The following is a 12,019-nucleotide window of genomic DNA, read 5'->3' on the forward strand; positions in this document are numbered from 1 at the left end:
CTAGCCATGCACCAAGGGCATTCCCCCTGACCACGATTATAACTTGCTGCCTTGTGGCCCTAGTGAGGGGTGGGAATGTGTGAGTCGTGACAGGATGGTCGATGGTTGGCTTTGGGGCACTGAATGAGTCCTATGATCGGACTGACCTCTGTTAGACCGAGAGGGACTCGGCCTATGATGAAAGTTGTGAATTACGGGAGAAAGAGAATCCTCCCTGTATGATCCTCCCCCCGAACTGGCACCCTTGGGAGAGTTCCGGTCCGGTGAGGGTGATGGTGTAGGAGTTTTAGGCCTTTCGCCCGCTCCTTGACGGAGGCTTTTGCTCTTGCGGTTCTTAGCCATTGCTACTAAGATGATTGCAAGATGATTTTGATTAAAGATTTGGCTTAAAATTTTTTGAAAGTCTTCCCCACAGACGGCGCCAAATTGTTTCGGGTGAAAACAATGGGGCCTTGCCGAAGGCCCGCTGAAGTGGCTGAAGACTGGTTCGGTCCAATTGATGCTGGGCCGAAGGTTTCCTGCACAACTAAAACACGTAAACTGGTCTCGGGGGTGGATCCGAGGAAGACCCCTCCGATGCCGAAGTCAAACAGTGTTTAGAGAGAGAAAGCTATGCAAGAGATTTAGTGCTTGAGGCTTTTGTATGTTATTGTACAAATGAATGAATTGAAGACTTTTATACCTTTGCTCATGATGAGAGGAGAGTAATTGGACCTTTAAATAGTCATGGGCTGACCATGGCAATTTGGACCAAAGGACTCTTGGTTGACTTGGCTTGATTGGAGGCTCGGGCCTTGACCTTGGAACATGGAGTCATTTAGTGACCAGGCCCAATAAGATAATTGAACTCAAATTCATGACTAGGCCCAATTAAATAAATTGGACCCAAATACATGACTAGGCCCAATTAGATAAATTGGACCCAAACATAATCTTTTCTCAGTTTATTTTCTCCTTTAGCCCGACCTACCTACAACGTAGAAGTATATGAAAAACGTACATTAAATTAATTCAATAACAATTTGCTTTTGCCGAAAATAAAATAAAATTACATTATACGCATTTTTATCTTATTACTAATAATAAATATATATTATCTAAATTTTATACAAGTATATAAATGGTACATAAGTCAAACTATTGCAATTTTGATCAAACAAAGAAGCTTTGTTATTATTGTATTTAATTTGTTTATTTTTTCGTGGGAGGAGGTGGTGGGTTTGGTTGATTGTACAATCCTTTTTTTATTTTTATTTTTATTTATATTTTTTTTATAATATGTAGAACAGAAGAAGGAATTAGTCGCTAATGATACTCCAATACTCTGTAATATATTGTGAGTTTGTGAGAGAAATTAAATATTGTATGTAGAGATTAGAGTACGTCATATACTTTGACAAGCAACAGTATTTGACAGATTCGTAATCTTTAAAATATTTCTTACAGAGTAAAAGACAATAAGTCAATAATCAATAGTGTTAGACGTTTGTTATTCCATAGACATTCATTTACGTCATAGAAAGTACAATATTTTCTACAACAATTACTAGGTGACCATAAATCCATAATTTTTTTTTTTTGAATAACCATAAATCCATAATTAGGGATGACAATCTAGTCCAATTCCAACCGTACTCTGCCCCGATCTAAGAAAAAAAATTCCGTTTTGAGTCCGAGAAAAAGGCAATCCGACTCTGTTAAAATAATTTGACTCCAAGTCGAAGGAGGGTCAGAGTCGGATCCTACAAAAAAATCCAATTTTGACAGATTATCTGACTTTGACTCCGTTGGATTGTGGATTTGGGTGTGGGTCGTGGTGGCAGTGGGTGTGGGTTGCAAAGGCCCAAATAGCCCAATTGCAACCGAAGAAAAACTCGGAGTTGGGTTGGATCGGAGTTGGACTTGGAGGTCGGATATTGAAGTTGGATCGGAGTTGGATGCAGATTTAGCCTTCGACTTACTGTAGGGCCGGAGTTGAATTTAGTATAATCCGCTCAAAGTCTGACTTGTTGCCATCCCTATTCATAAATCAATAATCACCTTGAGTAGATATTTGACTAGAGTAAGAGAAAGTTTTAAGAACGTTTTAAACTCGTATTATTTATTATGGAAAATGATTAAAGGAGTGTATAATTATTAGGACTGTACTATTTAAGAAGCTATAAATAAAAATTGTAAGCTAAATAAAAAGTAAACTACTCCAATTAAAGCATATTTTTGTCATTATTTACTATTTAGTTCTTAATTAGGGTATGTTCGCATTTGTTGAACTGAACTGAAGTGAATAGAGATGAAATGAATATTTTATGAGAGAAGAAAATTGGGGAGCTGAACTGAACTGAACTGATTGGAGTTGAATTGAACTTAAGCTGAACCCTTACTCCGTATCATTTTACCTTTTTGTTACAAGTAGTAAAATACAGTTTGTCAAAGTTCAAACCAGTTAAACACCAAAATAATATGATAATGTCCAACAAAACCTACTTCAACTTGTCTAAGAAGGATAGAATTGAACATATCCTGCTTCTTACGTGAGCTCAAATTGGCTAAAAAATTAACCATCCCCCCACCCCCCCCCCCCCCCAACACACACACACACACAAAGACTAACCAACGGCTTGTCCTATCTTAAGAGGAGACCGTAGTTGAACCCTTCATGCTATCACGATATATGCAAGGGTTAACAGTGTATTTATCCTAGACTCCTAAAGAAAATTCTATCTCTGAACTATGTAATAATTATAGACCTCTCATTCCCTTCTTTAGCTGAGGGCATCAATGCAAAATTACGAATGAATTGATAGAGAATTGCATGATTCTCTTTGATGGACAGTGAAGCATACGCAATTAAAAAATAACTTAGTTTACATCAATGATAAAACTCTATAATAATACGGAGTTAGGACTAATTTAATATCGTTTTTTTAGTGGTATATATCGTTTATTTTCCTATATTTAGATGTATTTATTAATCATTAAGTATGCGTCCTACGTTTAACGTAACATTTTACATGTATGTCCGTGGCCCATCTTGCTGACTTGCTCCCTAAGTTTAATGAATGACCAAAGTGGTTTTTGTTTTATGTTGGAATGGAAATGAATGAATAAAGTTAAGTCTTGCATCTTATGCTTATCCTTGAATTGTTCTTAGGCTCTATGCAACTAATTATTGTAAATTTTGGAACCTTGACTACAAATTATATTGTGCAATTAGGTGTGTTGTGTATCTCTGCACCCTTCTAATCTTGCCTTCGGATCCTAAAGGAGAAACGGTTTCATGTGTTCCTTTTTTTTATTATTTATTTTTATGCGAACGAGCCATATCATTCTAATCTTGCTTTCGGATCCTAAAGGATAAACAGTTTCATATGCGTCCTTTTTTTTGGGGGGTACGAATGAGCCATAGGACAATATAAATTACTAATGAGGCCACCATAAGAGCATTTAACATATGAGTGATATGACCTATCGTTTATCGTACATAGACTTTCAGTCTCAATGGCACATTGTAATGGTGCATGTATATAACGATGGACCTGATCTTACACCATAAACGCTACGAGTGCATGACAGCTAGTGCAACAGCGGCATATTTGGATATTACCTTCGATGCTTACATCAAAGCTTTAATTTGTTAACCCAAGTACTGTATGAGGTTTAAGTTTAATGAAAAGGAACCTTTTCATATTATGCATTTACTTCTATAGTTTATAACATGTGAAGTCAATGCCTTTTTTTTTTTTCTTATCCTATTGGCCTATTGGAATTTCGAATTTATTTTATTCATGTTGGCCTACAAGAATATTTTAATATATGTTGGGTGTGTCTTGTGAGAGAGAATATAATCAATTTTATGGTTATTATAATATTTTTTTCAGGAAATTAGAATAAAATTTAACAAACAAAAACTATAATTTTCCAACGTGGTAATGACGTACATAATTGGATTAATTAAGATACGAGGTCTTGGGTATTATATTTGATGTGGATGGCTTTTGTTGAAATTCTTTGATTAGTGACCTCTCGATAATTAGGATTATATTAAAACTACTCCCTCCGTCTACAATTATATAAGTAAAAAATCTCCTGACCAAAAGAATCGTGAAGTAAGAGAATGAGATTAATCATGACCATAGAATTTTGTAAAGCATGGATGTTTTTCATTCCATCTTATATTGATATACTCGTATCCAAAAGTTGAGGATCATTTGATTTGGCATTGAAAGCTAAGTTCTTCACTTGGTGATTTTCAACCGATTGATGATCACATGGTATGATTATCTTTATAGAATACGTAGTCCATTAGGTAGCATGCTTATGAATTATTTGGCCTTTAATGTAAATGCATGTTCAACACATGTGAAAGAATTGAATTTAAAGTTATGATGCCCTAGCCGAAGTGAGTGTTACCCTCTTTAAGGTAATGCCCAAAAATTTGGAGGAGCTCATATTAGATTTCAGAGATAACAAAATAGTCCATTTCATACGGCAATGCATGGTTCGTGCAGGCGGATCCACGATCCACATGATGCATGTCTTCCAAAAAAAAGCGGAAAGAACATTGCATAGAAATATAAAGAACATTTAGTTTAAGTGAAAAGAACATATTATAGAATTGTAAAGAACATTCCGTTATAGTGCAAAGAACATGTTATAAAATTGTAAAGAACATAACGTGCAATTAAATAATGTTCTTTATCTTCATGTTCTTTGATTGTCAGAATAATGTACTTTTATTTGTGACATATGTTAATTGTTTAATTTGAAATGTTTTTTGAATTTTGTCTTTAGATTATGGTGGTTGAATAAAAATAATGTTCATTACATTATATTATCATTAAAGGTGATAAAAATTCGGGTCGGGCTGGGCTATAACATAATATCTCGTGTCCAAAAAACCCGAAAAATGTAGTGGGTTTTTCGGCTTTTTTTCGGTCCGAGTTTGGATTTTTTAACTAAAAATGCATTTTTAGGCTCGTCTAAACCCGCCCTATTTTCGGGTTGGATCGGGCTGGGCCGGGTAGGGTCGGACCAAAGTTGATTACCTCTAATTATCATGTTTTTAATTAATATTACGGATGTTCTTTAGATATATATAAAGAACATGAAGTTGGATGTTTTTTTTACAAAATAGGTATATGTTCTTTATAAAACAACTATATGTTCATTACAATACAACTATATGTGATGTTCTTTATCAAAAAGCTATATGTTCTTTACAAAACAAATGTATGTTCTTTACTGGACAACGGAATGTTCATTCCGCGTTTTTAAAGAGAAAACGGATACACGGAGCATCGTGCATCCGCCTCCATAGAAAAAATTTCATTCATACGGAGTAATTTATTGGTGACACACTAAATGAGTTTTGTAGTACGAGTAATTTTTTACAGGAAATAAAGTTTTATACTTCGTACTTCATACGAGTAGTATTTAAAAGATGGTTGGTGATGTGGTACATAACATTTTTGTATCCTAGACATTTGTAGTAGTAATACATTCTTTTGGCTTTCGGTGTTATTTAAAAGCTTATTGATTAATTTTCCAACACTCTTTAGATACGTGATTGAGTTTACTCTTACGAGTATTTTGTTTTTCTTCAATTTGTGATCACAATTATGAATTATGAGATGAAGTATTGTAAATTGGTGCTTGGTAGGAAAAGGTTCTAGGGAAGATCATAACCATGCAAGAATCCAATTTAGATGATGCAGGAGGCTGGAGGTTGTATGCATTCATGTATCATACAGTAGAAGAATTCAAATGCAATAGTTCAATTTTTGTGTGCCATTTATTATGATATGTCTTGGACTCTTAGGACAAAGTTTGCTTATTGAAGTCAGGGAAACTTGGCATATGCTCTTTTATTGAAATCTTTGTACATATGTACTTACTTGTTTACACGTTAGCGATGTAAATTTGGGTCAATATATAGGGAACAAGTTCATCACAATCCCCTTTGGGTGTTTGAACCAAGTTAATAAGATTCTACATCCGTTCATTAAAAGATCAGATTGTCCCGTTTTCAATGTTCACTACATCAATTGTATTGAGCGAGTAGATAGATTTGTTGTTTAATACATCGGATAACAGGTAATTTAGAGAGTACATGGTGGGAATATGTTTAACTGAAAATGAAAAGGGGGAATATAATGCGGGAGACTTGAAAAGAAAAATGGAACAATCTTAAGAAATGGAGGAAGTAGATTAGTAGAACTTGGTCTTTACTAGTTAACTTCTCTCATTGTCTATTTAATTTCTAGTATTGGTTTAGTTGGATTAAAAAAAGTCCCACGAAAGAGAATATTGTTATTGAGTACTGTAGTAGTGTAGTACGTTAGTACAACTATACAAGACAATCATCATGCTATTATGGGAGACAAGAGATTAATTATGAATTTATGATGGTAGTATAAATGGATAGGATTTAGAGGGTGCATCGTGCATGGTCACTTTTTGGAATTGGTCATTATTTTTGTATTGAATTTCTTACCTACCCCCAAAACTCTAGGAGTAGAACAAACAGCCGTCATTTTTCACTGGTTCACTAAACTCTACACCTTGGTTTATTTTACCCTGGTTTTGGCTCAGGTTAGATTAGTCCGAGTCATATTTGAGTGATGAGCTATTTGTAAATAAGAAGTGTATAATTCTTTGCAGGAATGACTTTTTCGTTTTTCTTTTCTACCTTTACACAGGAAGTCCAACTTCACATATTCAAAAAGATTTTAAACAAATTTCATAAATTAGAATATCTTAAGATTTGCTAATTCCTAAAGAGTTTAACTTATGGTGTGCAACAATTGACCACAACCACTAAACTAAACTAAACTAATGTTGAGAATTAAACAGGATTATAGTTTTCCTAGTTATATACACAATGCTAGACAAAGTTTGTCATTGGATTGACCAAGAATAGAAAATTAAATAAATAAATACAGGAAAATAAAGAAAATATTTTTCTGATTGAATTGACAAGTCTTCCAATGACCAATATTACCAGAAACAAAACCAACAAGTAAAGAACGATGTCCATCAAAATCGTGCGGCGGCCCCCTTCTTGTTTATCTTTGTACAAGTAGAAATTTAGAAATGGTCAAGCTGCTTTTTTTTTGCCGGGATACTTAGCTTTAATAGTTTCATCTTTTTAAAAAAAACATCATCTTTTTTTTTTTTAACTTTATTGTGTTTCTCTCTGCTTTCTTCTGCAACTTTCATCTTGATATAATTCGGATTCTCTATTGTCACTAATTCATTTCTCTGTAAATTCTTCTTACCTACCACAAAATATAAAATTGTTTAATTTTTTTTAAAAAAAGTCCTTTCTCTTGTTCTTCTGCTTTGTAATTTTTTCATTTAGAGGTGGGTGTTGGGAGAATTTCTGAATTGTATGATGCAGTAGGAATATGATTTTGTTTTAAAGGTTTTTTTTGGGGTTTAATGAAGTGTAATTTTTGTCCTGGGTGCTAATCGGACAATCAAGGGTAAACAGTGAAGGTTTGATAAAGGAAGAATATAACAAACCAACAATTTTCTGGGTTGCTCTCTACTATTGGTATTCTGGTACTCCCTATTTTTCTTTTTACTTTGTAATTATTGGTATAATTATTTTGGAATAAGTTTATTTTGAAATCATTATTATAATATGTCAACCAAAGCTGTAGTGGATTCTTGACTGCTTGTATTTTGCTTGCTTTATTCCTGGCTATTCTTTTTTATTGAAGATAGAGTAGTTCAATGTTAAATTGTCACTTTTCATGTATATTTATTGTATACTGCATGCTGCCTTGCCTGTTTAGATCTTTACTTGGTTGACATTTTGGTTCTTGAGGATTGAATTTATGGGTCAATAGGTTGATCAGTCTTGGTTTGGATAGAAAGGTACTCATTCTCTAGGAATTTAGGATGATTGAAGTTGGCAATGAGCTTTTCCGGCACAAAGTTGGCCTGGCCAGCTGGCCTAACCTTACAATGGCATGTCCAGGCCACATGTTGTGCTTGGGTTAAGATTTTCTAAAATTAGCTGGCAATCAGGCATGATCAAGCAGGCTAGCACCAGTTTTAATGATGATGATGCTTTGGCATTATTGCGAGTATAGAACGTAGGGTATGAATATATGATGTAGTGATGATAATGAGTTGCTTGTAGCTTGGGCAATGGCACAGAAATTTATAGCTGCTTGAAAGTCCATCTAGCCCTCTAGTCCAAATTATGATTCAGGCTCATCACTCATGTCTAGCGTAGGTCTAGTAAGAGCTGGAACAAATTTTATTGATGGATTGGATAATGGGTTGCATCCATTGGTTTCCTTGTATGGTTGGTCTATCTGTTTCAACAAATCCCAGGAAACTTCTGGAGTTCTTGCTATGGTTAAATGTGTTATTTATACCTCGTTAGTCAATGTGCTACTTGACTTGCTGTGCATCCCTCCTTGTGTGATTTAACTTTATGTGAATGACTGATGTGCATCAAAATCCAATCTTTTTCCTGAATGCTCAAATAGACACATGTAATTTCACTAGTTTGGTGTTGAAAAGTGAAAACTATGCATTATTTCAGAATTTGGTCTTAACAATATTAGCCACCCTAATTCAATTTTTGATCCAGGACATGGGATCTGATGTCTCTGAAGTGCAGGAAAAATCAACACAAACCCTTTCTATTAAGGTAATTACTAATTAGTATGCAGTTCTTGTTTTGTTTCATCTTCAGTTGTTACGCTTCTTGATTATGTTGAGTATAAGGTAATGAGTATGCAGTTCCTTTTCCATTGAGGTCAATTAGAATACAGAATTGGAAAACAGAATTTCGATGGTGAATGAAAAGTTTCTGCTAAAAAGATCTATGGAAATGGATAAATAGTTGTCTCCCTCCTCAATCAGTCTAACTTTTTGACTCATAACAATCTTCTTTATTGCATATGCAGGTGCATATATCTATGTGTACACAACTCCTGGGACTTGTTGAAATTATCGATAGTATAATTCCAGTTATTGAAGCAGCTCAACCTAGGTGCTCCCTAGGATTACAGGCACTTTCCCATTTACGCATTGCAATTGAGAAAGCCAGGGAACTTGTTCAGAATTGCTGCATGTCTAGTAAGCTGTACCTGGTATGTAAAACCAATACAACAAAAATACCTCCAGTAGATTCTCAAGCATGTAGTTCAGTGGATTAACCGGGATATTTATGAAATTTATAGTTGCAATTCCATATTTCCTGTGAGTTTGAATATGAGATTTCCCAGTTTGAATAGGCATGAAGAAGTTTATCCTTGGCTCTTTCTTTAATGATATCAACATAAAGATTTTCTATTTTATACTTCAGGCAATGACAGGGGAGACAGTAAAATCGAGATTTGAGAAAGCAAAAAATCGTATGGAGCAAAATTTGAGCCAACTTCAAAATATGGTTCCTGTGGCTTTGAAACAGGAGGTCTGTCATACTTTATTTGCTTCTTCAGCTCATGCATGTTTCTTTCTTCATTTTATATTTTTCCCATATATCGCTTTATGCTGCTGTGAAACCCACTCCTTCCATGGGCAATAAGAAGAAAGGACATCTAACAACCTCTCACACTCAGCCCTCCCAAACTCTTGTTCTGTGGTGCTAAACTGCTAATTCATGCTTAAATATTATTTGTCTGGGATAAAACCAATTAAGTAGCTATATTTTTGTTTGGCAGATGTCTGACATACTTGTTGGTCTAAGAGGTATAAAATTCTCCTTGGACTCATGTGAAGAATTGGCTGGCAAAGCATTACGAGCAATACTGCAGCAAGATCCTTCTCTTGTAAATTCTGCTGGAAATTCGGAGATAGAGTTGCTTCAGTTCGCAGCTTCAATGCTTCATCTAACGACACAAAAAGACCTTAAGATAGAAAGAAGACGCTTAAAGAATCTCCTTAATGACGTGAAAGAGGAAGGGTCAACAAAATGGAAGACTCTGAAATACCTTCTTTATCTCCTGAACAAGTATGAAAAACTTATTGTGCAAGGGCAAACAAGAAGCTTCTCAACTCAGCATGATTTAGCTTTTTCTGTGAAGTCTGATAGCGAATCTATAACAACCCAGTCTCCTGATCTTGATTCCCGTGCAGACAATTTCAACTATCTTCGCAGGCCTGACCCACCTGAGGGATTTATATGCCCCCTATCCTCAAGGTTGATGTATGACCCTGTTATGATTTCTTCTGGACAAACTTATGAAAGGGCATCCATACAAAAATGGTTTGATGAGGGTCATGATACCTGTCCAAAAACAGGGATGAAGCTATCGAATCTGTCCATTACACCCAATACTACCATGAGGAAGTTGATCTTAAAGTGGTCTATGGAATATGGCAGTGAATTTTCTGACCCAAGTATAGTTGCATCAGTATATGGCTCCCTTGAGACTTCTTCAAATTCCATCCGTAGCACTGCAAGTTCTATGAAAGATATAAATCTTCAAATAGATATAAGCAACTTATCCCTTGGATCTCTTGATAGCAGTTACAGTACTATATCACATGCTAAGCTTGAGAACAGTTTTGGCTCTATTAAGAAGTCTTCTGCTGTTGAATTTCATAGATTTCAGTTCTACTCTAGCATTAATGACATTAGAAAGCAGTTCTTATCTAATGTCAGGGAACTTCCTTGGGAATCACAGTGTACAGCTATTCAAGATGTTAATACTTATTTGAATGACTATAATCCTTCTTGTTCTTTTGTCTCTTCCGAGAATTTTCTGGATCCACTGATTTTGTTCTTGGAAGATGCTCTTGGCAAGTGTGATAAAGATGCTCAAAAAGCTGGAATTGAAGTGCTATCAACTTTTCTCCAATCAAAGAGGTGATTTTCCTCATTTTGATCTAAACGTATATCCTTCAAGGTTTTAACTAACAAGATCATAATTCTTCGCTTACATGATGTTATTAACTTCCATTGATGTATTGCAGGAAGGAACCCGCACTTTTAAATGAGGATATATATTGTCTCTTGGCTTCTTTCCTTGCAACTGAAGCTGCTGCTGAAACACTTGCCATAATGGAATTATTATCTACTGAGGTTGATTTTTTCATATTTGCAGCATCAGGTGCTCTGAATTCAATTCTCAAAATACTTGATGATAGCCACAAAAAAGATCTTCAAGAATCAGCCCTTAAACTACTGTATAGTCTTTCATCGAGAATTGATAGTTCATCGTGCAACTTAGCTCCAGATTGGATACCTATATTGGTTCCTTTCTTGGAAGATAGCTCAGTTGCTGGAACTTGTTTAGGCATTTTGGAGAAGTTGTGTCAGTTTGAAGAGACTAGGATTTCTATTGCTGAGACCCAAGGCTGCATTGCATCAATCATTAAGGTACTTGAGGATTGCAGCTACAAGGACCAAGAACATGCAGTCCGTATTCTTCTTGATTTATGTTCTCAACGCGAATATTTTTGTCAAAAGGTCATACGTGAGGGATGTATACCTGCTGTCCATTATGTATCAGTCAAAGGAAGCGACAAAGGAAAGGCAATCGCATCAGAATTGCTCCGGCAGCTGAATGAGACTAGATTTGAAGAAGAAAAGCAAGAGTGCCTTAGATCTACTGGTGATGTACCCGTGGCTTTTCATGTGGGAAATGATGCTCAAAAGTCTTCCAAATCACCTGGTTTTATCAGGAAACTCTTCAGAAAGAAGTGATGCTCTTTTCAAATGGTATGAAAGGTAACAACTTTGCTGATTCCTTAACCAAAATTTTGAAGTAAACTAATGATGTAGTTTTTTTTTTTTTAAACAACTAATGATGTAGATAAAGAGTGTCAAATTGGTTAATTTGCTACTTGCTAACTTACTACTAGTTGCTAACTGATCCATTACTGATGTAGTTGCTTCTATATGTACTGATGTATATAGCATTCATGTTTTCGGTCGGCCGTGTGAATTTTTTTTCACCTGCTTGGTATGAGGTAACAATTGTAGGTAAAATATTTAGACTATGGAACTTTGCCACTGAATTACCAAAATTACTCGTTTTAGTTACCTCCA

General features: G+C 35.2%; 1 protein-coding gene across 2 annotated transcripts; it reads left to right on the forward strand.

Moving 5' to 3' along the window:
* Positions 1-6,978: 6,978 nt before the first annotated feature.
* LOC110682500 (U-box domain-containing protein 5-like) lies at positions 6,979-12,019 on the forward strand. 2 transcript variants are annotated; one of them, XM_021858842.1, is made up of 6 exons: positions 6,979-7,555; positions 8,609-8,668; positions 8,928-9,113; positions 9,329-9,436; positions 9,687-10,834; positions 10,942-12,019. In XM_021858842.1, the coding sequence occupies exons 2-6, from the start codon at positions 8,612-8,614 to the stop codon at positions 11,672-11,674; spliced, it is 2,232 nt and encodes a 743-aa protein (XP_021714534.1). In that variant the 5' UTR covers positions 6,979-7,555; positions 8,609-8,611; the 3' UTR covers positions 11,675-12,019. The 2 variants fall into 2 exon arrangements, with proteins under 2 accessions (XP_021714534.1, XP_021714533.1); XM_021858841.1 differs by having other exon boundaries at positions 6,980-7,563.

This window comes from Chenopodium quinoa, unplaced genomic scaffold, assembly GCF_001683475.1.
Source record: "Chenopodium quinoa cultivar QQ74 unplaced genomic scaffold, ASM168347v1, whole genome shotgun sequence".
In the NCBI taxonomy this organism is placed as follows: Eukaryota; Viridiplantae; Streptophyta; class Magnoliopsida; order Caryophyllales; family Amaranthaceae; genus Chenopodium; species Chenopodium quinoa.